This window comes from Hemitrygon akajei, chromosome 19 (assembly GCF_048418815.1).
Source record: "Hemitrygon akajei chromosome 19, sHemAka1.3, whole genome shotgun sequence".
NCBI lineage: Eukaryota > Metazoa > Chordata > Chondrichthyes > Myliobatiformes > Dasyatidae > Hemitrygon > Hemitrygon akajei.
Genome location: NC_133142.1, coordinates 58,287,426 through 58,315,120, shown reverse-complemented (window position 1 = coordinate 58,315,120; position 27,695 = coordinate 58,287,426). Strand labels below are relative to the sequence as shown.

Below are 27,695 nucleotides of genomic sequence, written 5' to 3'. Positions count from 1 at the left end.
CTACGCGAGAGGCTCGGCAACCTGGCCCCTGTACCGACTTCACAGCACGGACGGACCCCGACCCATGTTCCCAAAGACCTGAAGAACTGTAAGTTTGTGTTTGTACGAAGGGGCGGACACCGGGCACCGCTACAGCGGCCGTATGAGGGGCCGTTCAAAGTGATCAACAACAATGGGTCCACGTACATTCTGGACATTGGGGGGAAAGAGGAGATTTTCACGGTGGACCAACTCATGTGGACTTGGCGCAGCCGGTCAAGGTTCAGGCACCGCGGCACAGAGACAGACCTCCTAAACAGAGGCTGATCCAGACTGTGGACATTGGGGGGGTGTATCATCGATTCTGGGGGAGGGGGGTTATGTGGCGACCTACCTTCTGCGCAGGCGAACCGGCTCACAAATAGCCAGTGCACGGGGGGAGACTTTGGTAATGCACCTCTGATGTCATTTCCGCCCGGAGAGGGATTAAATGCCAGCGCCGCGAAATTTGAATAAACTAGTCTCGAAACGACTTACGTGTTGCAGAAGAATTTGCACAAGAACTCCCAAATATTCGCTAACCACAGCCAAAGATTTAAAAGTGAAATGGATTAAAGATGAAAACAGGGACAGTGAATGGAGTTGATGGATGTTTAAGGACAGAAGAATATTTAAATATATTCTTAATTATATGATACAGGGGGAGAAAGATAAAAATTGAGAAATATTAATCGAGAGTAGTGATTTTTTTCTTCTCATATATACATTTTTATGTTACGGGGAGCTGGGAGAACTTCAGATAAATTGCTACGGGATTCACGTGTGTAATCATGGCTATTGCCATGACCCACTCAATGGAGGGGGGTAATGTTGTGTTTTTTCTTTATTCACAACATTAGTAGGGGGGTATTTTGGTTTTTTTTTTCTTTATAATCTATTTTTCTTTAATCTTTCTTTCTTTGCCTGGACAATCGGGGGGAGACACATAGCAACACGGAGAATTTTAAAGAAGATTCCCCAAGGTACTACGAAAGTTGAAAAGTTAGACTAGAGTAATCCTGTTAAAAATAATGACTAATTTACTGAATTTTTAAAGTTTTAATGTTAATGGGCTTAATGGACCGGTGAAAAGAAAAAGAATTTTAACGTACATTAAGAAAATGAAAATAGATATAGCTTTTAGCTGCATTCCATTTGAAAAAAATTACTTAAATTTAAGAGATAAATACGAAATATTTCTGAAAATTTGGTGCTCTTATTTACAAAAGATAGGATTAAATATATAGGTGCTCCGAAGATAAAACTATTGTTTATTTGGGGAAAGAAATAAATATATATATTTTAAAGCTATTATGAACTCCGTGGAGCATGTGGGGATCTTCAGATATCCAGGCATTCTTTCTTCTTTCTTTCTTTTTTTTCCTCTCTCTACAGGGATATGTTAGGGGGAAGGGTTGATAATTTTTTTTTCCTTCTGTAACCATTTGAAAATTCGATTAAAAAAAAGAGACCCATATCCGTAGGGAGGATGAAAACCGTTTTTTAAAAATTTTGGAGGGGATTCATTCTTCATCAGTAACTAAAATTAGAGGAGTGTCTATTTTTATTAATTTTGAAGTCTCTTTTGTACATTTTAATACTGTCACTGATTCAATTGGAAGATACTTAATTGTTACTGGTTTATTATGTGGTCAAAAGGTGGCTTTGGTGTGTGTGTACGCACCAAATGTAGATAGCCCTGAATTTTTTAAGAGGTTATTCTCTGCACTGCCAGGTTTAAGTGAACATAAGTTGATTATGGGCAGTTGTTATGGGCAACTGTTGTCTCAATCCTTCGATTGATTGGCTCTCTATAAGGCTGCGTCCTGTATTAATTCCTTTTTACTAGAATACGGTTTGGTCGATATTTGGAAATTTCTACATCCTAAAGATAAGGATTTTTCTTTTTTTTCCACATGTACATCATAAATATTCAAGAATTGATTATTTTCTCTTGGATATGCGATTGGTGCCTTTTGTTGCTGATTGTGCGTATGACGCTATTGCGTTGTCGGATCATGCACCCACAAAACTAATAATGAAGTTTCCTGATAATATATGGAATGCATCTCAGTGGAGATTTAATGCTACACTACTGCATGATTCAACATTTGTAAGTTTTATTAAAGTGCAAATTTCTTTATTTTTTGAATTAAATACAACTGAGGGTATGTCAAATTTGGATATTTGGGATGTGATGAAATCTTTTCTTAGGGGACAGATAATCTCGTATTCAGTAGCTTTAAGAAGGAAAACTAAAGTGAAGCTTTTAGTAATTACTAACAGGATTAAATAAATAGATAAAAGTTTATTCAGTATCACCTGTTGAAGATTTATATAAGGGTGAAACTTCAAACAGCATGATCTGCTTTTGACTTTTCCCATTGAGCAGCAACTTTTGAAATCTAAAAGTCAATTTTATATACATGGAGATAAGTCAGGTAAATTGTTGGCCACTCAACTTAAAGCAACTATGGCTAGAAGACAAATTTTGAAAATACAAAGAACTGATAGATTGTTAGGAAAACCATTGTCACTTAACACAGCCGTTGCTGCATCCAGAAATGCAACTGGAAATTGTATTACGCAAGGAGGAAGCCATACATCAACTCTATGCAGAAACGCCGGCGAGTTCTCTGGGCCCGAGCTCATCTCAGATGGACTGAAAGACTGTGGAATCGTGTGCTGTGGTCAGATGAGTCCACATTTCAGCTAGTTTTTGGGAAAAAACAGGCGTCGAGTTCTCCGTGCCAAAGATTAAAACGACCATCCTGATTGTTATCAGCGAAAGGTGCAAAAGCCAGCATCTGTGATGGTATGGGGGTGCATCAGTGTCCACGGCATGGGTAAGTTGCATGTATGTGAAGGTACCATTGGCTCTGAGGCATATATTAGGACTTTAGAGAGACATATGTTGCCATCAAGGCGACGTCTCTTCCCGGGATGTCCATGCTTATTTCAGCAGGACAATGCCAGACCACATTCTGCACGGGCTACAACAGCGTGACTTTGTAGACACAGAGTGTGTGTGCTTGACTGGCCTGCTGCCAGTCCAGATCTATCTCCTATTGAAAATGTATGGCGCATCATGAAGAGGAGAATCAGACAATGGAGACCACGGACTGTTGAGCAGCTGAAGTCTTATATCAAGCAAGAATGGACAAAATTTCCAATTGCAAATCTACTACAATTAGTATCCTCAGTTCCAAAACGATTAAAAAGTGTTATTAAAAGGAAAGGTGATGTAACACAATGGTACACATGTCTCTGTCCCAACTTTTGTCGAGTGTGTTGCAGCCATCAAATTCTAAATTTGTGTATATTTACAAAATACAATTAAGTTGGTCAGTAAAACTATTGAAAATCTTTTCTTTGTACTTTTGTCAGTTAAAGGTTCATGTGAATTAACATATCACAGATTTTTGTTTTTATTGCATTTTGGAAAATATCCCAACTTTTCTGGAAATGGGGTTTGTAGAAATGCTGGGGGGGGGGGTGGTAGTAACTGAACTGAAGTGATGGAGGAAAGGGAGGTTGGCTCACAAATAAAGAAAGCTTGGAGACAGTGCAAAAGGGAGGATAGGCAGGTGATGGAGAAGGGATGTGCTCAGTCTGATGGTTGGAGGTATGTCTATTTCATTGCAAGGTGTATCATGAACAAAGTGGATGAGCTTAGAGTACAGATCAGCACTTGGAGCTATGATGTTGTGGCCATTACAGAGACTTGGATGATGCAGGGGCAGGAATGGCTACTTCAAGTGCCAGGCTTTAGATGTTTCAGAAAGGACAGGGAGGGAGGCAAAAGAGGTGGGGACGTGGCACTGCTGATCAGAGATAGTGTCAGGACTGCAGAAAAGGAAGAGGACATGGAGGGATTGTCTACAGAGTCTCTGTTGGTGGAAGTTAGGAACAGGAAGGGGTCAATAACTCAACTGAGTGTTTTTTTTAAATAGACCACCCAGTTGCAACAGGGACATCGAGGAGCAGATAGGGGGACAGATTCTGGAAAGGTGTAATAATAACAGCGTTGTTGTGGTGGAGATTTTAATTTCCCAAATATCGATTGGCATCTCCCTAGAACAAGGTGTTTGGATGGGGTGGAGTTTGTTAGGTGTGTTCAGGAAGGTTCCTTGACACAATATGTAGATAAGTCTACAAGAGGAGAGGCTGTACTTGATCTGGTATTGGGAAATGAACCTGGTCAGGCATCAGGTCTCTCAGAGGGAGAGCATTTTGCAGATCGTAATCACAATTCTATCTCCTTTACCATAGAATTGGAGTAGGATAGGAACAGACAAGTTAAGAAAGTGTTTAATTGGAGTAAGGGGAAATATGAGGCTATTAGGCAGGAACTTGGAAGCATAAGTTGGAAACAGATGTTCTCAGGGGAAAGTACGGACGAAATGTAGCAAATGTTCAGAGGATATTTGCGTGGGGTTCTGCATTGGTACGTTCCAATGCAACAGGGAAAAGGATGGTGAGTACAGGAACTGTGGTATATAAAGGCTGTTGTAAATCAGATCAAGAAGAAGAGCTTATGAAAGATTCAAAGAACTAGGTAATGAGAGTGATCTAATAGATTATAAGGCTAGCAGGAAGGAGTTTAAGAATGAAATTAGGACAGCCAGAAGGGGCCATGAGAAGGCATTGGCTGACAGGATTAAGGAAAACCCCAAGGCATTCTACACGTATGTGAAGAGCAAGAGGATAAAACGTGAAAGAATAGGACCAATCAAGTGTGACAGTGGAAGAGCGTGTATGGAACCGGAGGAGATAGCGGGGTACTTAATGAATACTTTGCTTCAGTATTCACTATGGAAAAGGATCTTAGCAATTGCAGGGATGACTTACAGCAGACTGAAAAGCTTGAGCATGTAGATATTAAGGAAGAGGATGTGCTGGAGCTTTTGGAAAGAATCAAGTTGGATGAGTCAGTGGGACTGGACAAGATGTACCTCAGGCTACTGTAGGAGGCAAGGGAGGAAATTGCTGAGCCTCTGATGGTGATCTTTTCATCATCAATAGGGACGGGAGAGGTTCCGGAGAATTGGAGGGCTGCGGATGTTGTTCGCTTATTCAAGAAAGGGAGTAGAGATAGCACAGGAAATTTTAGACCAATGAGTCTTACTTCAGAGGTTGGGAAGTTGATGGAGAAGATCCTTAGAGGCAGGATTTATGAACATTTGGAGAGGCATAATGATTAGGAGTAGTCAGCATGGCTTTGTCAAGGGCCTGTTGTACCTTATGAGCCTGATTGGATTTTTTGAGGATGTGACTAAACATATTGATGAAGGAAGAGCAGTAGATGTAGCGTACATGGATTTTAGCAAGGCATTTGATAAGGTACCCCATGTAAGGTTTATTGAGAAAGTAAGGAGGCATGAGATCCAGGGGGACCTTGCTTTGTAAACCCAGAACTGGCTTGCCCACAGAAGGCAAAGAGTGGTTGTAGATGGGTCATATTCTGCATGGAGGTCAGTGACCAGTGGTGTGCCTCAGGTATCTGTTCTGGTATCCCTACTCTTCGTGATTTTTATGAATGACCTGGATGAGGAAGTGAAGGGATGGGTTAGTAAATTTGCTGATGACACAAAGGTTGGGGGTGTTGTGGATAGTGTGGAGGGTTGTCAGTGATTACAACAGGACATTGATAGGATGCAAAACTGGGCTGAGAAGTGGCAGAGTTCAATGCAGATAAGTGTGATGTGGTTCATTTTGGTAGGTCAAACTTGATGGCAGAATATAGTATTAATGGCAAATCTCTTGGCAATGTGGAGGATCAGAGGGATCTTGGGGGTCCGAGTCCATAGGGCACTCAAATCTTCTGTGCAGGTTGACTCTATGGTTAAGAAGGCATATTGGCCTTCATCAATCATGGTATTGAATTTAAGAGGCAAGAGGTAATGATGCAACCATATAGGACCATGGTCAGATCCCATTTGGAGTACAGCGCTCAGTTCTGGTCACCTCACTATAGGAAGGACGTAGAAAACATAGAAAGGGTGCAGAGAAAATTTACAAGGATGTTGCCTGGATTGTGGAGCATGCTTTATGAAAACAGGTTGAATAAACTTGGCTTTTTCTCTTTGGAGCGATGGAGGATGAGAGGTAACCTGATAGAGGTGTACAAGATGATGAGAGGCATTGATCGTGCGGATAGTCAGAGGCTTTTTCCCAGGGCTGAAATGGCTAGCATGAGGGGGCAGTTTTAAGGTGCTTGGAAGTAGGTACAGAGATGCCAGGGGTAAGTTTGTTTGTTTTTACACAGAGTGGTGAGTGCGTGGAATAGGCTGCCAGTGACATTGGTGGAGGCGGATATGATAGGGTCTTTTAAGAGACGCTTGGATAGGTACATGGAGCTTAGAAAAATAGAGGGACATGGGTAACCTTAGAAATTTCTAAGGTAAGGACACGTTTGGCACAGCTTTGTGGTCTGAAGGGCCTGTATTGTGCTGTAGATTTTCTATGTTTCTATAAAGTTAAGATAGGTGGGACAAGGCATTAAAGATGAGATCAGGGCAATGGTGAGACACAATACAAGATCTAGGGAGCAGAATGTTGAATCCATTTAGGATGAGCTTAGGAATAGTAAAGGAAAAAAAATCACTGGTGGAGTTGTCTATTGGCCACCGAATAATAACATTACAGTGGCATAGGCAATAAACAGAAATATTTGAGACATACAAGAATGGAACAGCAGTTATCATGAGGGACTTCAAATGGCACATAGATTGGGTGAATCAAGTTGGTTGAGGCAGTCTTGAGGACTTCATCGAATGCATCCATAATGGCTTTCTTGAACAGCATGTTAGTGAATGCACAAGGGAATGCAATATCTTGGATCTGGTCCTGTGAAATGAGACAAGTAAAATTAGTGATCTTGTAGTTAGGGATTCTCTTAGAAAGAGTGACGTCAGAGTTTCTCATAGAAATGGAGGGTGCAATAATAGTGTAATATGCCGAAATAAGAGACTGCAATGGGAAGAGGGAGGATTTTGGTAACGTAGACTGGGAACACAGGCTATACGGTGAGAGACTTTCAAAGACATTTTTCATGGCGCTCAACAAAAGTATATTCCAGTTGAAAGCAAGGGCAGTAAGGGTGGGGTGAGCCAGCCTTACTGCGAGGTGGTACACTTTGGAAGGACAAACTCCAAGGCAGAGTACAAAGTAAATGGCAGGATACTTGGTAGTGTGGAGGAGCAGAGGGATCTGGGGGTACATGTCCACAGATCCCTGAAAGTTGCCTCACAGGTAGATAGGGTAATTAAGAAAGCTTATGGGGTGTTAGTTTTCATAAGTCGAGGGATAGAGTTTAGGAGACGCGATGTAATGATGCAGCTCTATAAAACTCTAGATAGGCCACACTTGGAGTACTGTGTCCAGTTCTGGTTGCCTCACTATAGGAAGGATGTGGAAGCATTGGAAAGAGTACAGAGATTTACCAGGATGCTGCCTGGTTTAGAAAGTATGGATTATGATCAGAGATTAAGGGAGCCAGGGCTTTACTCTTTGGAGAGAAGGAGGATGAGAGGAGACATGATAGAGGTGTACAAGATATTAAGAGGAATAGACAGAGTGGACAGTCAGCGCCTCTTCCCCAGGGAACCACTGCTCAGTACAAGAGGACATGGCTTTAAGGTAAGGGGAGGGAAGTTCAAGGGGGATATTAGAGGAAGGTTTTTCACTCAGAGAGTGGTTGGTGCGTGGAATGCACTGCCTGAGTCAGTGGTGGAGGCAGATACACTAGTGAAGTTTAAGAGACTACTAGACAGGTATATGGAGAAATTTAAGGTGAGGGGTTATATGGGAGGCAGGGTTTGAGGGTCGGCATAACATTGTGGGCCGAAGGGCCTGTAATGTGCTGTACTATTCTACGTTCTATGAAATAAAAGGTGGCATCAAACTAAAAGCATGCGCATACAGTCATCAAGAGTAGAGGGAAACTGGAAGATAGGGAAATCTTTAAAAAAGCAAAAAAAAAAAACACTAAGTGAGCAATAAAGAAAGGCAAGTTGGATTATGGAAATAAAGCAGCACAAAATACAAAAACAGATAGTAAAAATTTTTTATAATTATATAAAGCAGAAAAGGGTAGCTAAAGTGAATGTAGGTCCCTTGGAGGACAAGAAGGGGGAATTGATATTGGGTAATGAGGAAATGGCAGAGGCTTTGAATGACTATTTTGTGTCAGTCTTAATGGTGGAGGACATGTCTATGATGCCAAAGAGATGTTAAGGATGCGATGGGAGATGAGGACCTTGATACAATAGCTATCACTAAAGAGGTAGTGCTGAGCAAACTTGTGGGCCTGAAGATAGACAAGTCCCCTGGTCCTGATGGAATGCATCCCAGGGTACTGAAAGAAATGGCAGAGGTATAGAGGTATAGCTGAGGCTTTGGTGATAATTTACCAAAATTCTCTGGACTCTGGGCAGGTCCCAGTGGATTGGAAGATGGTAATTGTCACGCTACTGTTCAAAAAAGGATGTAGACAAAAGGCAGGTTAGTTTAAAAACCAGTTAGTAGTTGGGAAAATACTTGAGCTATCATTAAAGAAATAGCAAGGCATCTGGAAAGAAATAGATCCAGCAGGCAGATGCAGTATGGATTCAGCAAAGGCAGGTCCTGTTTGACAAACTTACTGGAGTTCTTTGAGGATTCAACCCATCATGGAAATCAATAAATATTTATATCAACATAAAGGTAATTGTATAAAATCCAGCTGTAAATGCACAAACAATCCATTTGAGGGTAGTGTATCTTCATTAGTTTTCTTCCTTCCATCTTCATGAGTTTCCCTGGATTTTGTAAAATACATATCATACATTATTCACAAAGTTGATTTACAGATTGCAGTAAACCATTGGCATACCATGTTTGATTTATACAATCTACCAAACCCTTCTTCAGCCTCCAGGGAAAGAGGGTAGTGTGCCCTGCAGGGCAGTGGAGCAGTTGGGTTGATGGTCACTTTTTGTGACTCAGCTATGAGCATCTTACCAGTTTCATTTGGCAGGAGGGCCCAAAGTTGCGGTGAGACTTTGAAGAATAAAGGTTCCACATCAGTACGGAACAACAATCCTCCACAACTTCCTATTCAAAGGTTGCCTCTGCTTCTAAGGTACTAGGGAGCAATAAAGGATGATACCCCATGCAAGGTTTATTGAGAAAGTAAGGAGGCATGGGATCCAAGGGGACATTGCTTTGTGGATCGAGAACTGGCTTGCCCACAGAAGGCAAAGAGTGGTTGTAGACTGGTCATATTTTGCATGGAGGCCGATGACCAGTAGTGTGCCTCAGGGATCTGTTCTGGGACCCCTACTCTTCGTGATTTTTATAAGTGACCTGGATGAGGAAGTGGAGGGATGGGTTAGTAAATTTGCTGATGGCACAAAGATTAGGGGTATTGTGGATAGTGTGGAGGGTTGTCAGAGATTACTGTGGGACATTGATAGGATGCAAAACTGGGCTGAGAAGTGGCAGATGGAGTTCAACCCAGGTAAGTGTGAGGTGGTTTATTTTGGTAGGTCAAATATGATGGCAGAATATAGTATTAATTGTAAGACTCTTGGCTGTGTGGAGGATCAGAGGGATTTTGGGGTCCGAATCCATAGGACACTCAAAGCTGCTACATAGGTTGACTCTGTGGTTAAGAAGGCCTTCATCAATTGTGGGATTGAGTTTAAGAGCCGAGAGTAATGTTGCAGCTACGTAGGACCCTGGTCAGACCCCAACTGGAGTACTGTGCTCAATTCTGGTTGCCTCACTATAGAAGACAGGGAAACCATAGAAAGTGTGCAGAGGAAATTTACAAGGCTATTGCCTGGATTGGGGAGCATGCCTTATGAGAATAGGTTGAGTGAACTTGGCCTTTTCTCCTTGGAGCAATGGAGGATGAGAGATGGCTTGATAGGTGTACAAGATAATGAGAGGCAATGACCATGTGGATAGTCAGAGGCTTTTCCCCAGGGCTTAAATGACTAGAATGAGAGGGCATAGTTTTAGGTGTTTTAAGTAGGTACAGAGGAGATGTCAGGGGGTAAGTTTTATTGTTACTCAGAGTGGTGAGTGCGTGGAATGGGCTGCCCGCAGCAGTGGTGGAGGCAGAAACGATAGAGTCTTTTAAAAGACTCCTGGATGGGTACATGGAGCTTAGAAAAATAGCGGGCTATGGGTAAAGCCTAGGGACATGCTTGGCACAGCTTTGCAGGCCGAAGGGCCTGTATTGTTATGTATGTTTTTATATAACGAGCCTAGTAGATAGAGGGGAACAGATGGACATTATTTACTTGGATTTTCAGAAGGCATTTGATAAGGTGCCGCAAGAGACTAATCCATAAGATAAGGATGCAAACAGTTGGGGTGTTGTAGTAGCATGGATAGAGGATTGGTTAACTAATAGAAAGTAGTGAGTTGGGTTACATAGATGTTACTTTTGTTGGCAATCAGTGGTGAGCAGTGAGCTCAGGGATCGGTGCTGGGCCCGCAACTGTTCATGATATATATTAACGATCTAGAAGATGGGATCGAGTGTAATGCATCTAAGTTTGCTGATGATACTAAATTGAGTGGAAAAGCAAATTGTGCAGAAGACACAGAGAGTGTGCAGAGAGATATAAATAGGCTAAGTGAGTGGGCAAGGGTTTGGCAGATGGAGTACAATGTTGGTAAATGTGAGGCCATCCACTTTGGAAGGAAACAGAGCAGATTATTATTTAAATGGTAAAAGACTGCAGCATGCTGCTGTGCAGAGGGACTTGGGAGTGCTTGTGCCTTAATCATAAAAGATTGGTTTGCAGGTGCAGCAGGCTATCAAGAAGGCAAATGGAACGTTAACATTCATTGCTAGAGGGACTGAGTTTAATAGCAGGGAAGTTGTGCTGCAACTGTACAGGGCACTGGTGAGGCCGCACCTGGAGAATGCATACAGTTCTTCTCTCCTTACTTGAGTAAGGATATACTACCTTTGGAGGTGTTGCAGAGGAGGTTCACTAGGTTGACTCCAGAGATGAGGGGGGTTAGACTACAAGGAGATTGAGTCACCGGGACTGTACTTGCTGGAATTCAGAAGAATGAGGGGAGATCTTACAGAAATATATAAAATTATGAAAGGGATAGATAAGATAGAGGCAGGAAAGTTGGTTCGACTAGAGCTCGGGGGCATAGCCTCAAGATTCGGGGGAGTAGATTTAGGACAGAGATGAGGAGGAACTGCTTTTTCCAGTGGTGAATCTGTGGAATTCTTTGCCCAGTGAAGCAGTGGAGGCTACCTTAGTAAGTATATTTAAGACAACGTTGGAAGATTTTGCATAGTAGGGGAATTAAGGACTATGGGGAAAAAGGCAGGTAGGGAGATCAGTCCATAGCCAGATCAGCCATGATCTTACTGAATGGCAGAGCAGGCTTGACAGGCCAGATGGCCTATTCCTGCTCCTATTTCTTATGTTTTTATGTTCCTTCACCTCTACCAGATTTCTGCATGGTCCATGAACTATTTTGCTCTCTTTTTGCATTTTTAAAAAAAATATTTCTTGTTGTATTGTGCTGTAGAGCTTAAGTATTGCACTGTAATTCAACTGCAAAACAACAGATTTTACTACATACATCAGTGATAATAGAACCCCAATCTCAAATCCCACTCTTTTCTTTGAATCCCCATTTCATCAATCTTTTCTGAATCTACAAGCTTTGCAGGTCAAGACAAAATGCCTTGCAGATAAGGAGCACAACAGTGCTGCAGAAATACCAGTCCACTTGCACTCAAACATGTGGCTAAGAGCGTGTGGCAAAGGAGGGAATCAGCGCTGCGTGCCAATCCAGTTGACGTGGTATCCAAATCTTAAGTGACTGTGACGGGCACAATTTGTTGCATCTTCCACGAGCCTTGTAGATCCCAAATTTAACGTTAGCCTTAGCAATGAAATAATGGCAGAAAATCATTTTGTCTTCGCCAACAAATTGGCTTAATATCAGAGAATAAAAAACATCCTGCAGCAATACGGGCAGTTTTCTAGGAATGCAAATCCTCTGTGACATTAAGATAAACAGGGGTAGTTTCACTGTATTACTTCATTTTTCCCAGTTTTAGGATTAGCCTCTCAGACACTTTTTATCAACATTCTCACCAATTAGCATAATTATAAAGACTGGAAGGAAATGGAGACAAATGCAATCTTATCCACATCAAAAGCCACACTTTTCATGAGGCATCACTAGAAAGCACTGAAACTTTTCTCCTATCAGTCCATTGTATCAAGACCACATTCCAATTACAAGCTAGGAAAATTATCAGTACTTCAAAACAGTGTTAAAACAGAACAAGTGTTATATCAGATAGCAACAGTAGGGGGTGAACAACATGCAGAGAACTCACTGAAAAAAGGCAAAAATAATATTATGCAAGTACATTTCAGCATCTCACTAAATTTACAAAAGAAAGATTTGGATATTGTTGTAGAGATCAGTGTCTGAGTTATACATATAAATGATTTGCAAATTTTAGCTTATTTCTGTAATTGATATTTTAATCAATGCCCCCCAAATGTTTCCCTTTCTTGTGTCATAAGCACTTATTCCACTCAAACCCACTGCTTTAAAAAAATTTGTTCAGGGATTATTTTCCAAAACTGCATTTTTGATTGGGCACAGTAAATTTAAATTTCAGCAAAACTTCATCTAAATAGCTAATATGGGGTAGCAGTGGTGCTACCTCATAGTTGCAATGATCTGTCCTCAGGCTCAACATCTGGTGTTGCTGCATGGAGTCTGCTTTTCTCCCTGCGACCTCAGGTGCTCCGGTTTCCTTCCACATCACAGATATACAGTTTGGTAGACAAGCTAGCCACTGCAAGTTGCCTCTGGTGTACAAGTGCAGAATCTGGAGGAAGTTGATGGGAATATGGGAAGCATTCTATGGCCTTTAACCCTCATTTCTATTTCTCATACAAGCATGACCTTCCGTCCATATTTGTGGCAAATTAGAATCAGTTTTGTATACCAATACAAGAAGAGACTCCAAATTAATTGATTTTTATAGCTTATGGATTTTTATTCAGCAAAGCAACTGTAAATTCAATTCTTAGGAAACAGAGGAGGCAGGACTCAATGATAGTCACTCCTCAAATCCTATCTCCCTTTATTGTTAACTTTTTCTAAAGGCAATGCGTTTTGCGAGGTTCTCAGAGCCAAACTTCTGGGTTAGCTTCTCCTGCACTTTTCTATCAACATTCTCAAGGTCAAGGTCATCTTGGTGTGTCCAGATAGGATAACCATCTGGGCGGTGGCCAGTTTCCATGAAATGTAATGCTGCTGCCAGTTCTCCATTGTTTTTCAATAGCAACTGTGTGGCTGTAGAGAGATCTAAATTATGAGTCTGCATCAGTGTACTGATAGCCATGGTTGCACATTCCACTTCATCCTGTGAAGCTGTGGGCAAGGACAACTCATCTATTAATGCCTGAGCGCCTGAGTCTGACTGCTTCTTGTTGTTCATGACAAATTCTGACAATGCTTTCTTTTTAGTACAGTGGTCCTCAATGCTCACCTGTGGAGGATTGGCAGCTTCCATCTGCTTATTGTCCACAATTAATTTTGCTGTAGGTCTTTTCATTTTAGTACAAGGCTGATCAAGGGTAACTTCTTGTGGTTTGTCTGTTTCCATTTGGACACTGTCTGCACTTAATTCTTCCACAGTTCCTTTCCTTTTAGGATAATTTTCATCACTGCTCACTTCTGGTGGTTTGTCCGTTTCCATCTGTTGTTCTTGTGAGATATTTTTTACCTCTGAAACATCACTAGTCTCCTTCAGCTGTTCAGAGGTCTCATCAACCTAGGATTAAGAAAATTAAGATGCTTTAAAAAAAAGGGTAAAAAGTATACAGGACAGTTCAAGAATCTCATTTTATACTTACAATGACAAAGAATAAGCTATTCAGTTCATACCAGCTGCAAGGGACAAAACCGGTTATTATCCTACACCCTGACACCATATTCTCTCGTGCCCATCAATTCCATTTTGATCCATGGGACTCAGACTCACTACCTCCAAGGACCAGTAACATCTCTCACATCTGAACAACAAAGCATGTTCAGCTGAGTCAGGTATGTATGAAACAACATGAGCAATTAAAATCTTACTAAATATAAATCACAATGTTCTTTGCTGATGGTAACAATCATAACAATTTGGATAACAATCTACATGGCTCAACTCACAGCACTCTAGCGCAGTAATTCCCAAAGGGGATGGTAACATCTCCTAAGGGAGCATTAGGGGAAATAGAAGTCATCGGGGGCATTCAAGATTCTTGGGGGGGGGGGGGGGGGAGAGAGAAGAGAGGCAGTAAATGGTACCCAACTTGAGACATGAGACAGGCACGTCCTTTTTTTTTGGATGAGGCACTGGAACACAGGATGAGCCATAGCCCTGCAGGCAATGAGCACTCATCACCACAATGTGTCTGAAACTTGGCAATCTTAACCAAGCAGACATTAGTGGGAATGCACAAATTAGCAACTAAGGTGCCCAACAGTTCCCCTTGACTCATGGCACAGAACCAGTTCATGCAATTTAACAGTTGGTAAGTACACCCTCTCAACTTTCTTTACAGATCTTTGGAAAACAAGTCATGCAACAATACAGCACTGGCCAGAACCAAATGGTGAAATAGAGCCAGCTAGCCTGCCAACCCAAGGTTTCCTCTTGAGGTGTTCAAAGTGACCCCGGCTTCAGATGTGCTGTCAAGAACCATCTTTGGGGATTATGAGACCTTACGTGATTGGTCAATCACATTAACTGGAATAAAGGTAGCTTGCCAAACATCAGCTCTGTTCCGACTAACATTCAGATTCCAATCTGAATCCTTGTCAACATGATTTTCACTGTTGTAATCATCATCTTCACCTTGCTGTTCCTTTGTGGGCTGCTACCATTGTTTCATCCATGTCAACTCGCTACCCTCGTCAACATCCAATAGGCATTCCCAATTTGTGTTAATTCTTTATTTTAATTTAGCCCCATTATTGATGGATAAATATGTACAGTGCAATTTCTGAGTCTGCAGGCAGTGAACCTTGAATTTTAATACTGCTAAGAAACAAACTACAGAAAGTGTATCAATACAATGTGTCATACCTGGAATGTATTTCATTCCTGTCAGAGCAGTGACACCCCATGTCTCTCATTTCTAATACTGCACTGTCCAATGAAGCCATCAAGATTGCAGGAATACTTAAAAGACACCCTGAACAAGCTACTTATGATCTTACTCAGTTCCAGAAGATGAAAGAAACATATGGAAAGCGTTGCACACTTGAGTCATTTGCCAAGAAAGCTAAAAGTGACCTTAATAGTGGTCTCATTGCTTCTTATAACATTTCCAAAGTGATAGCGAAGTGTGGAAAATCTGATACAATTGGCTAAAGAGTAATAATGCCTGCTGAATCATAAGTGCTTACCACTGTTTTCAAAATGGATACCAGTATTTTAAAATTAATTCCTCTGAGTAGTAACTCTATAGCTCATCGTATTAACAAAATGAGTGAAGACACCAAGTATCAACTACGCACAGAGCTACAAAACTCAGACTTCGGATGCACCAACTGTGCAAAACAAGGCACTGCTAATGGCATGTACCATTTATCAAAAATTAAAAAGTTTATGAAGAGATTCTCTTTTGTAAAAAGTTAGAAACAATTATCAACGGAGAATCAGTCTACGATGAGCTCAAAATGTATACTGAGGATTAAAGTATTCTGATTAGGAACATGATTTCTTTTGTAACAGATGGAGCATCATATATGACAGGTCGCCATGCTGGTTTAGTGGCATTTAGGAAAAAAAGAAATTCCAAGCCTGTTTGCAATTGCTTGTTTAATTAATCATCAACATCTTGCAGCCAAAAACCTCAGCCAGCAACTTATTTCAAGCATAATTCTTGTAATATATGCTATCAACAAAATTAAAGCTCATCCATTAAATGGATTATTTTGCCAGTTAAGATAACGATGGAAGGCTTGAAATGTTGCTTCTTCACACTGAAGAAGGCTGTCAAAAAGCTGCTGCTTAAAACATTTCGACCTTTTTGACAGTGTGATTGAATTTACTGAACTTCTATGCAGCATACCTAGCTGAACCATATGACAAAATGAACATTCTAAAAATGAAACTGCAGATTGCAAATTTCAATTTAACTCAGGCAAAAAGTGTAGTGTCCACTTTTATTGGAAAATTAAAAACATATAAAGCAAAACACTGGGAGAAGAATGTTCTCAGTTTCCCTGCATAGAAAATGTTAGAACAATTTTTGGGTTTAGCACTTTCATCAAATCACTTTGTCTACCAGTCTTCATATCTGAATACGTACTGTGGATTTAATTTGGAATGCAACTCTGAGCAATGGGTTCCTAAAAGTCATGAAATTCAAACCAGACAATGCTGATAAAATTCATTTGAATGTCTGTGGTGTATGTGAGAATATGAAGGTGTGAAGTTTCTGTGTAGATTCAAAGAAAGAAAGCAATGTGCATACTTTGTAAATATGGAATTGTACTTTGAATCTTAGCACATAAAATACTGAGCCCCACACTGGGCCAGCAAGACCTTTCGACCGAAAGTGTCTCCATATCATGCCTTGTTTTGTCGAATAACGCAGCTACTTTGTATCGACCAGTATTTTTCTCTGGTGGCTTCATTCACACCAATTACATTTGGGTCAGGAGTGGGATACCTTTGTGACCCATCATGTGGCCAGCCATCTTAGCAGTCTAGGTGGGTGAGTATTTTTTAAAAATTAGCACTCACACTTGGATCTGTTCAGGTCATTAGTACACAAGATACCACGAACACAGAGAGCTTAGCTGGTAGATACAAAAGTGGTGTGTGCATGTGAGTTTATGTGAGACAAAACTTTGCGTGTTAATTTGGTGAGTCGGAGCCACCACTTGTGAAGGGTGGTTTCTGATGGTTCAGGACACCACAGTGGGAGCATGTATACTCCTTCAGGGAACTGCATTCCAGCATTTGCGTTTTGCGAGTGTGATGCAAAGGCATACAACAGGCATCAGGAGTTCAGATGCTCAAAAGAGGAAGACTGCAGAGTACATACTCTGCAGCTTTAAGTATGGGCTGTTTAACTCATACCCATTATTTATATTTTGCGTAGTGTAGGAATTAGTGTGGAGATAATTCAGGGAGAGGTTTTACCCAGATACATCTGTTAGGATGGCACCTCTTGAAGTAAGGCAACATCAGGCTAAGAACCCTGGTGATCCAAGCCAGCCTATGACTGATTACAACAATTCATAAGCCCTTCACCCCCAGGGAGAAACAAAGCATTTTATCAGAGTTGCCCTCACTTACAGCTGCATGTGGGAATTCAGAATTCTGGCACTAGCTCAAGGAAATGGTTGAAATTCATCTGATGCACCCTAAAGATATACACGTGTTGGTAATAGCAAAGTGCCCAAGGAATATGCGGGACGGAATGGCCTGGGGATGCAGGATGGCACATGGGGAACTACCAGGAACACCAGGAATGAAGATAGATATCTCTCTTTTAAAGGGGAAGTAAAGCAGTGACTGGGGAGGGGTGAGACTAAGTGGGGAATGATAATGGCAGTGTTTCACAGAGCCGATGAAGCAGTCACAGATTATGTAGAACATAAATACCAAGCCCATGAGGAGTATTCCGAGTTGGATAATCCAGGGAGGGACAGTTCAGTCTTCCTGAAAATGATAAAGGAAAGCCTGAGCTCAGCCCACCAGGAAATTTTAGATTTAGGAATAACGGTGGGGTCGACCTACCCTGCAATATTTTCATGGGCCAGTGAGATAGACCAAAGAAAGTGCAAGAGAAATCATAGAAAGGCTACAGTGGATGTAGCTGCTGTGATGTCCCTGAGGGTTTGTTTTATCTGCAGCAGCCAGGGCACAATGCAAGGAACTGCTGGAATATACATGGGAGGGTAAAGGAGTTGATATGCTACAGGTGTGGCCTAACTGGACATGGGTGAAGGCAGTGTCCAAAAATAGAGGGAAGAAAAACAGGTGAACGTCACAGCAGACATGCAATCTCTCACCCCATTGACACCCAATCTGAACATTCTTACTGTCGGTCAGATCATAGAGCTAGTGATACAGCTTCTAGGTCAGAAGATGTGGAGTACTGAAGTTGCTGTACAGTACACAGGTACTGTGTAAACTATGTTTAACGACAAATAAAGCAGAATAATTTTTTTCATGTTAGCATATGGTAGACATGTTTTTACAGTATGGGGGTGCCAGAAAGTATATTGAGCCCAAGAGGTGTATTGGCAAGCACGAAGGTGCTTTGGAGGGGCATTGGGCAAAACAAAAAAGATTGGGAAACCCTGCTTCAGACAATTGTTGGTTAAAATCCCAATCTAGGCCAAGTGTGCTACGTACACATAGCAATTTCAAATTACATTAAATAAGGTGCCACCTACTTTTTAAAAAAAAAATAAAGTCAGCGGCTAGCATTAGTCAGTCGTTGAGTCAGAGCACTATAGCAAGATTTAGGTCTTTCAGCCCATCTAGTCCATGCCAAACTACTGATATACCCATTTCCATCGCCCTGAACCTGGAGCTCCATACCCCTCCCATCCACGTACCTATCCAGATTTCTATTAAATATTGAAATCGAACCAGCATTCACCACTTCTAGTGGCAGTTCATTCCATACCCTCAGTGAAGAAGTTCCCCTTAAACATTTCATCTTTCACCCTTAACCCATGACCTCCAGTTGCAGTCTCAACAAACTTCAGTGAAAAAGCCTACTTGCAATTAGCCTTATCTATACCTCTATCAAATCGCCCCTCATTCTCCCATACTCTAAAGAATAAAGTCCTAACCTATTCAACCTTTCCTTATAGCTCAGGTACTCAACATTATTAAATGTACAGTTTGTGTAAAATGTTTTATCTTTACACGAGTCAAAATACTGACAGTTCCTGTGCCCACAATGTTAAGCACTTTTCTTATGTAATATCCTCATTTAAACCGTGCTTTATTGTATCAATACAGTTATGCTGTTGGGCATTTTATTTCTGAAGGTTTTCTCAAAATGCAATGTGTTCCTCTAATTACATTGTAAAAACAAGTTTTTTTTCCTGTTTAAAATAATAATTCAGTTGATTAAGTTAGGCTTGTTATAATAGCCAGTAGGATTTATTTTGCTAACACTTTGTCCAACAAGATGCTGCAGAACATTCTAGAGGGATCAGAGTTAGCCATTTTTCTGGAGAGCTGAAGAAAGCAAGAGGGAGATGAAAGAATGGAAAGAAATGACAAACATGAGTGAAGAACATGGTGAAATGCGGACAGAACCCATTTGGAAGGACAGATATTGCTGTCGCAAAGTCCTCATGCAGACAATGGTCTCACGGAGAATGGACAAATAACTCTTAATTAGCTACTTATCACATGACTTTGGAGAATGTTTGAGACACCTTGTTGTTGGATATTTATGTTCCACTTGGACCATGTTTCAGGCAGTGAATGGAGTGACGCAAATCTGGATTGACTACACAACAATGAGCTCCAACAATTATGTGCACGCTTTAGGCTATCATGTGTGTAGTGGGCATTTTTCTTTACTTTGTTAGTTTAAAATATTTTGTCAATACAACTTTAATCTAAGCTTATACTGGTGTAAATTATTGCTTTCAGGCGAACAGCAAATTTGCATGGGCGTGTCAGTGTTCATACAAGTATCAATCCTACTTTCCCTTAAAGGAACATTCAAACTTTTATGTTTTGTATTTACCCTAGGCGTGTTTATTTATTGGAAAAGGCTTTCTCATTATTCCCATGCATTGTCAAATTATGTTGCATTTAGCATGTATGCACAGTAATAGTGAACTCTTTACGACCCAATAGTGAGAGGGTTACACCTGCATTCCCCAATCTCAGTATCACTTAAATTCATTTATTACATGGGTTCTTTCTAGCCACTTTTGAGGGTGAAGGAGGCCACAATGCAGGAGATATGTCATTTCTACTCTACAAATGTTTTACACATGTCAAAGTTAAAGCATCAGAGGTCCGTGTGAGCTTGTTAATATTTCACTTTGCTAAACTTGCACACTGTTCTTCAATGCTGAATACAGTCCTGGTTGTCACAATACAAGGCAAGAGGCAATAATTATGTACAGAAGACCAACAATGATGATACCAAAAATAAACAGCTATCCATAATCAAGAAAATAAAACATATTGGGTCTTCTCTCTAAAAGAGAAAGAGGGTGACTAGTAAGAGGCCTGTGTAAGTGTGAATGACTGAAAGGAGTGGATACAAAAAGCATGTTTGCAGAACAAAGGCCATCGTTATAGTGCAATCACAAAATAAAAACTAACAGGAAACTCAAGAAACTATAGTGTGGAGAGAATGAGGAACTCAATTCACAGGAAGTGCTTGAGGCTGAACAAGGGTACGGTGAGAAGGGATAAAGCATTGCATCAACAGGATTGGCTAATTGGGAGACAAAACAGTCAATAAATGGCAGAATCAGGCAGAGCAGTTATATTGACTGAGCAGGGAAGGTTTGGCAAGAAGAGGGTGGGTATACGAGTGCATGAGGTTCATTAACTTCCCTTTCCTGAACTTAGCAAACCTCTTACTGTAATTTAAATAATATCAATGAGATAAAAACAAAGTATTTTGATATTAAAAAAGATCATAACTAAATTAAGTGGAAATGCAGATAATGTGTTACAGCTGCATGATGTGGGAGCAGGTGGCCCCATTGTGGTCCCTGTTGTTGGTTTCTTGAGGAACTCTAGTTCCAAGTTGATGAGCAGGAATATGAGCTTCAAGTGCTGTGACCCATCAGGGAGGAGAATTACCTGTGCAATGTGTTTCAGAAAGCCTCTGAGATTAACCATGTCAAACTTGGTCAGTGCTCAGGGACAGAAGGGCATGAGTATTACTGAGCAGCTAGGGAGATCCAGAAGGTAGTGTTGAAGGAGCCTCCTTAGTTCTTGAGCTTTTCTAACAGGTTTGAGATTCTTGCTCTATATGTGGACTAGAACACTGTCTGTAAGAAATACAAGTAATCTAACAGGGTGCAGTGTGCTATTCAAGAGGTGGGGAAGAGAGTTTTAATATAGTCAGGAGAATAGACACTGTTATCAATAGCCAGAATACAGAGTCCCGACAGTTGTGTTGCCTGCTTGGTGCAGGATATCTCATATGGCTTGCAGACTTAAACAGCTTAGGAAGTGGCAGATGGAATACAGTATAGGATATATTGGGTTATGCTTTTTAATTGGAAGAATATATTGGGTTATGCTTTTTAATTGGAAGAATAAAGGTGTAAACTATTTTTTCTTAAGTGGGGAGAAAGTTCAGAAATCAGAGGTGCAAAGGGACATAGGAGTCTCAGTTCAGGATTCCCTTAAGATTACTTGCAGATTGTTAAGGAAGACAAATGCATTCATTTTGAGAGATCAAGAATATAAAAGCAAGGATATACTGCTGAGGTTTTACAAGGCATTGGTTAAGCCACATGTGGAATACTGTGAACAGTTCTGGAGTCCATATCCACAAAAAAAGGTGTTGTTCTTAGAAAAGCGATGGTTCTGGTCCTGTACCCGTTCAGAAAAAATGGGGAGGTCTCACTAAAACCTTCCAAACCTAAATAGAGTGGCCAAGAGAGGATGTCCCAATAAAGGGACATCTCTTTAGAACTGAGATGAAGAGGAATTTCTTCAGCAAGAGAATGATAAATCTGAAATTCATTGCCACAGAGCTGTGGAGGCCAAGTCATTTGATGTAGTTTAGGCAGAGATTGATAGGTTTTTGATTGGTAAAGGGGTTAACAGTTACAGGGAAAAGGTGGGAGAACGGGGTGGAAAAAAAATCAGCCAGACAAGGTAGTCTGAATGGCCTATTTCTGCTCCTTTATCTATGGTCTTATGATGAAAAATAGGAGACAAACGAAGCATAATCTTCAACCTGGAATACTTGGTTGCTTTGCATCCTAAGAAAAGCTTTCAAACCTCAAAAAGAACAAAGTATGCATTAACAGGATAACAAGCCTACCTCAAATTCCCGAATAGCAACTGGAAATATGTTGAAGAATTCCTCCTCTGAATTTACACCATCAGATTCCTGCTCATCTGGGAAAGATGCACCCTCAACCGACTTTGGGTCAGCATGTTGGAGACTGTCAGTATTCTTTTTACCTATCAGATGCATTTAACCACAGGAGAAACTATTAAAGACAAGTGGTATAATGCTAATTCAATAATCATTGAAATATCACCTCAATAGGTTACTTAGATCTTTAGAAGTCACTGCAATTTTTGACAAATATAAAGTTGCATCTAATGCTTATAAGCAAGCACACACATAGTGAAATGTGGAATGAGCTGCCAAAGGCAATAGGCAGGTAAATAGTAATGTTTAAAATACATAGGTACACCAATAGAAATGGCTTAGAGGGATATACTAAGTCAAACACAAACAACTAGGACTAGCTCAGGTAGGCATCATGGGCTCAGCAAAATCAAGTTACACTGAAGGGCCTGTTTCCAGTTGCTTAACAAGCAAGTCTAAGGCAATCTTTAATAAATCTTCCCACCATGGATGAACCAATGCGAGCAGGAAATGTGGCCTCTAACCATTGCATAGAGATGATAAGCATAAGCACAGTTTGTTAGTAAAGCACTCTTCAAGTCCCACTTCGGCCATCCAAAGGTAAAAAATTCAGGTTGAAACCGTATAGAGGTAGTGCTTTTAGAATGAGATGTTAAACTGTAGGTCCTGCAGCTCCACAAAGAATAATTAACTGGTTAATTAAGTCATAAATGAGAGCCTATCTTTAGCATTTAAAAGAGGCAACTTCAATGAAATACACAAGAGTATTTGATGAGACAATGCTAAGGTTCAGACTGACAAAACATCTTCTAATTGACTAGCAAATAGCAATAGAAAGTAAATAAGGAAACTTTCTTTTCTGCCTACATTCATGTGACTTAATCCAGTGTCAGCCATTAGTCGAGTCAAGTCACTCTTAATTGTCATTTCGACCATAAACTGCTGGTACAGTACACAGTTAAAATTAAACAATGTTCCTCAAGGACCATGGTGCTACATGACGCAACACAAAACTACACTAGACTACAGACCTACACAGGACTACATAAAGTGCACAAAACAGTGCAGTACAATAATAAACAAACAAATAAATAATAAACAAGACAATAGGCACGGTAGCAGACATTTCAATATAATAATAAGTGATGTAGATGTCAGTCTAGACTCTGGGTATTGAGGAATCTGATGGCTTGGGGGGAAGAAACTGTTGCACAGTCTGGTCATGACAGCCCGAATGTTTCAGTAGCTTTTGCCAGATGGCAGGAGGGAGAAGCGTTTGTATGAGGGGTGCGTGGGGTCCTTCACAATGCTGTTAGCTTTGTGGGTGCAGCGTGCGGTGTAAATATCTGTAATGGCGGGAAGAGGGACCCCGATGATCTTCTCAACTGACCTCACTATATGCTGCAGAGTCTTACAATCCGAGACGGTGCAATTCCCAAACCAGGCAGTGATGCAGCTGCTCAGGATGCTCTCAATACATTATCTGTCGAATGTGGTGAGGATGGGGGGGGGGGTGGGAGATGGACTTTTCTCAGCCTTCGCAGAAAGTAGAGACACTGCTGGGCTTTCTTGGTTATGGAGCTGGTGTTGAGGGGTCAGGTGAGATTCTCCACCAGCATTTGAACGTACGTGTCTTTTTTATGTATCATTATCAACTGCAGTATCACTGCAATTTTTCCGGTTTTACTTATTTGATTCAAAAATCTAAATAAGTCTTGTTTCAATTACAAGACTTTCAAAGAGATTGGGATTATTTTACAGAAAATAATGTCAATGTATTAAATTGAAATATTCTAGTTGATTCTTTAGTTGAAGTATGCTACCTGTGCAGTAACAAAGGAAAAGCTACCTTGTTTTAATAATGAGTTTTTTGAAATAAATTTCCCATTTCCCTGGCTGAACTTGCCTCTGAGCTAGAGTAACTAAAAATCTTCTAGTTTCAGAATTCCATAACCTGCAAGCTGTATGCCCAGAATCAGCTTGTGTAACAGAATGTCCGATAAACACTATTCCTAGGTGTCATCTGTATTTCAGAAATTGAAGGAATAGATGAGTTTGCTTGACATAGGTACTGCAAAAGTTGGAAAGCAGTAATCAATAGGTGCCACAGCATTTGGTTTTTGGATTGAGCTCTTTACAATATATTACTGATTTACAAAAACAAATTAATTGAAGTTATCTCCAGATGGCATTAAACTGTAAACGAGAGTTGGAAGGAGGTTGCAGAAAGGCTCCAGCACACATGCAATATAAAACCGATAAATGATGGAAGCTTTCTACCTCAGTGGCTTACAAAACTAGACAAATTCCCTGAGCAACGAGGGATTAAGAAAAGCCAATGAAAGCAAGCACTCAGGTGATGTTATCTATATCAATATATAATGTATTATCCATAGCATATATAGACTGCGATGACTTTGTATTCTCCAGCTTTTTGAAGAATGATAAGGGACCTCACTAAAACTTACAATTATAATAGAATTGGACAGCCTAGAGATGCAAGGAGTTCCCATGGTGGGGAAATCCAGAACTAAGGATACGAGGGTCTCAAGTCCTGGGAGGGGGATTCTCACTTTCAATTTTGCAAACACTCTATGTAGGAAACCAGTTGTATATACAGCTAAGAGGTGAGGAGAAATACAGAAGCTGGGATAGGCCATTTGTCCCTTCAAACCCATTCCATAATTCAATATGTTTTAGCTTATCATACAGATTCCCCTTTCTCACTATATTTTTTGATTCATTTAACCCTAGAACTACTTGTAACTATTTTAATATGTTTAAGCATTTGGCTTCAAATGCCTTCTGTCGTAAGAATTCCAAACATTCATCACATAGGAGTTAATATCAGGATATGACCCCAAAGTTGGAAACATGAACAAATGATCCAATACCCACAACATACAAGAGTGCAGATGCTGAAGTTCAGAATGAGAAAAAAAACAACTGGTGGTCAGGCTGAGACCCTGCATCAGACCGAGTGTGAAGGAGAGACACAAACAGGAAAGGGCAAGTCGGGAGCTGGCAGACAATAACTGGAACCAGATGAGAAGGGCTGGAATCAGGACACAGTTGCAGGTGTTTAATAAGTAGAGACAGGTGAGAGAGGAAAAGGCTCAGATGGAGCCAGATTGGAGTACGGGAGGGGGATGGAGGTAAACAGGTGGAAGCTGGAATCTGATGTTGAATAAGACAAAGGCTGACGGTAGAATTTGGTACGAGAATAGGAAAGGAAGTTGAAACAGCATGCCACTGCAGCTCACTAGACTATTATAGACAAAGCACAGGAGTTCAGCAAAACAGTTTCTACTCTATGTCACTGAGAACACCAAATGCAATAGACAAGATTGAGATCAGCACGATTCACTTATCACTCATCAGATTCCAGACTCTTGCCTCCAAATCACTTTCCAGGCTCTGTCTCTACCTTCCCTCTCCCATCTCCTTCACCTATAACCTTTCTCTACCCATCACTCACCAACCAGTCTCCCAGTTCCACCCCATCACTTCCTCCTTCCCACCTGTCAGCACATCTCACTCCTGTATCTTGATCCAAAGTATCAACTGTTCCTTTATCTACAAACTTTTTTATCTGCAAACTATCACCAACTCAGTTTGAAATAACTTACATAGATCATAATCAGTTCTGGTCATCTCACTACAGGAGGGATGTGGAAACCATATCCCTCCTGCAGGGGAGATTTACAAGGATGTTGCATGGTTTGGGGAGCATGCCTTATGAGAATAAGGTTGAGTAAGCTTGGCCCTTTCTCCTTGGAGCGAAGGAGAATGAGAAGCGACCTAATAGAGGTGTATAAGATGATGAGAGGCATTGATCGTGTTGATAGTCAGAGGCTTTTCCCCCAGGGTTGAAATGGCTAGCATGAGAGGGCACAGTTTTAAGGTGCTTGGAAGTAGGTACAGAGGAGATGTCAGGGGTACGTTTTTTTTATGCAGCGAGTGGTGAGAGCGTGGAATGGGCTGCCAGAAGCAGTGGTGGAGGAGAAAACGATTGGGTCTTTTAAGAGCCTCCTGGATAGGTACATGAAGCTTATAAAAATAGAGGGCTATGGATAACTCTAAGTAATTTCTAAGATAAGGACATGTTTGGCACAGCATTGTGGGCCAAAGGGCCTGTATTGTGCTGTAGGTTTTTTATGTTACTACTATAATGACAATATCACTGTGAGAATCTGCTGCAGGAATTCAGCAGGTTAAGCAGCACTTATGGGAGGAAAGGGAATGATTGTTGCTCCAGACTCCCAACAGATAGTCTCTTCTCTCCAACGTCATCATGAATATGCTTTTAGTAGACTATCTTTGCAACGTGCAATTTATACAAGGAACTTAGAAAATTTAACAGCTAATTGCTTCCATTACCATCAGACCTTACAAGACTTGAGCAAGGTCTTCTTTCCAGTGATATTTTCCTTTCAAACTTTGAGCCAGCTTACAATAAATGGTTGAGAGAACCAATGATCTACCGGTATTTTTTGGAAGAGGGTAGACAATCACATTAGCACAATTATGTTAGAGGTTAGAATATTTAGTGATTAGAAAATACAGTGATCCTCCACACTATTTTTCAGACTCTGCTCTCCTATGAATTGACACTTCAATCAATCGTCTGAAACTATGGAATTCACAGCAAATATGGAACAGAATGACATTAAGTGCTTTCTTTAAAAATAAAAAGGAATAATGGTGACTAAGAAAAGACCAAGGTAACAGAAAAAACTGGTGTTACTATGCGGGAGGGATCTGCACACGCGCAAGATCGTGTAGTTTGGAGGCTGCGCAGTGGCCGCTCTCCCCACCGGCAGGCTGTAACTACCACCCGCCCCGTCACACAGCAAGACTCGGGGCGGCCCTCTCCCTTACCCGCTTCTGGGTTGGGCGGCGGCCCGTCGAGCACTTGGTGGACGACGACGGTGGGGATGACGGAGCGGCTGTCGATCTGGTAGAGATGCTCGCGGCCGCGCAGCTGCTGCAGGTAGCGGGCCCGCATGGACTGCCAGCTATGACGTGTCAGCTGTACGTGCTCCATCTCGCGCCAGAGCGCGTTGCCGCACGTCGAGTTCGCGCCGCCGTGGTCGCGCACGTACATCAGGATAGCCACATCTTCCGACTTGGAGTAGGCAACCCTGCTCGGTTGCCGCTTTCGCTGCGGTGGTATCCCGACTGCCATGTAATCCTCTATGGCTAACTGCTGGTTCTTCTGCACGCAGTCTAACACGTACTGTGTCCGGACGTAGCCACTCGGCATCTCCTCCCCTTCCACCGACTCCATTAATAGAATGGCGCCCGGCTCCTGCACTCGACACATTACCCCGCCCCCGTGCAATATTAGCGGCAGTAGCAAACTCTTGGCAGCCCCTGGCCTGATATAAAAGCGCAGCGGTAAGCCGTCGCTTCTCAGGAAGAGTGTCCTGGAGTGAGACAAAAGGCCAGATGTTCCGGCCTTCTCACTAGTAGCCATCTAGCTCGAGCTTGACACCATCAACAGAAAACACGCGCGCTCACATGGTGACGCTGTCTTGTCATATGATAGGCCGA

General features: G+C 41.4%; 1 protein-coding gene across 3 annotated transcripts; it reads right to left on the bottom strand.

Annotated features, from left to right (window-relative positions):
• Positions 1 to 1,322: 1,322 nt before the first annotated feature.
• On the bottom strand, positions 1,323 to 27,667 carry terf2ip (telomeric repeat binding factor 2, interacting protein). 3 transcript variants are annotated; one of them, XM_073072566.1, is made up of 4 exons: positions 27,021 to 27,667; positions 22,083 to 22,225; positions 13,565 to 13,849; positions 1,323 to 6,867 (listed from the first exon to the last, which is right to left on the bottom strand). In XM_073072566.1, exons 1-4 carry the CDS (start codon positions 27,616 to 27,618, stop codon positions 6,661 to 6,663), a joined length of 1,233 nt encoding a protein of 410 aa, XP_072928667.1. In that variant the 5' UTR covers positions 27,619 to 27,667; the 3' UTR covers positions 1,323 to 6,660. The 3 variants fall into 3 exon arrangements, with proteins under 3 accessions (XP_072928667.1, XP_072928668.1, XP_072928666.1); XM_073072567.1 differs by lacking the exon at positions 1,323 to 6,867 and adding an exon at positions 8,828 to 11,931; XM_073072565.1 differs by lacking the exon at positions 1,323 to 6,867 and having other exon boundaries at positions 13,045 to 13,849.
• Between the last annotated feature and the right edge of the window lie 28 nt (positions 27,668 to 27,695).

Coding starts and splice junctions, on each gene's coding strand:
- terf2ip (XM_073072565.1), bottom strand. CDS start 27,618: ATGGCTACTAGTGAGAAGGCCGGAACATCTGGCCTTTTGTCTCACTCC. Junction 22,226..27,020: donor GCCGCCCAACCCAGAAGCGG/GTAAGGGAGAGG, acceptor TGCATCTGATAG/GTAAAAAGAATACTGACAGT. Junction 13,850..22,082: donor TTGCTATTCGGGAATTTGAG/GTAGGCTTGTTA, acceptor TCTTAATCCTAG/GTTGATGAGACCTCTGAACA.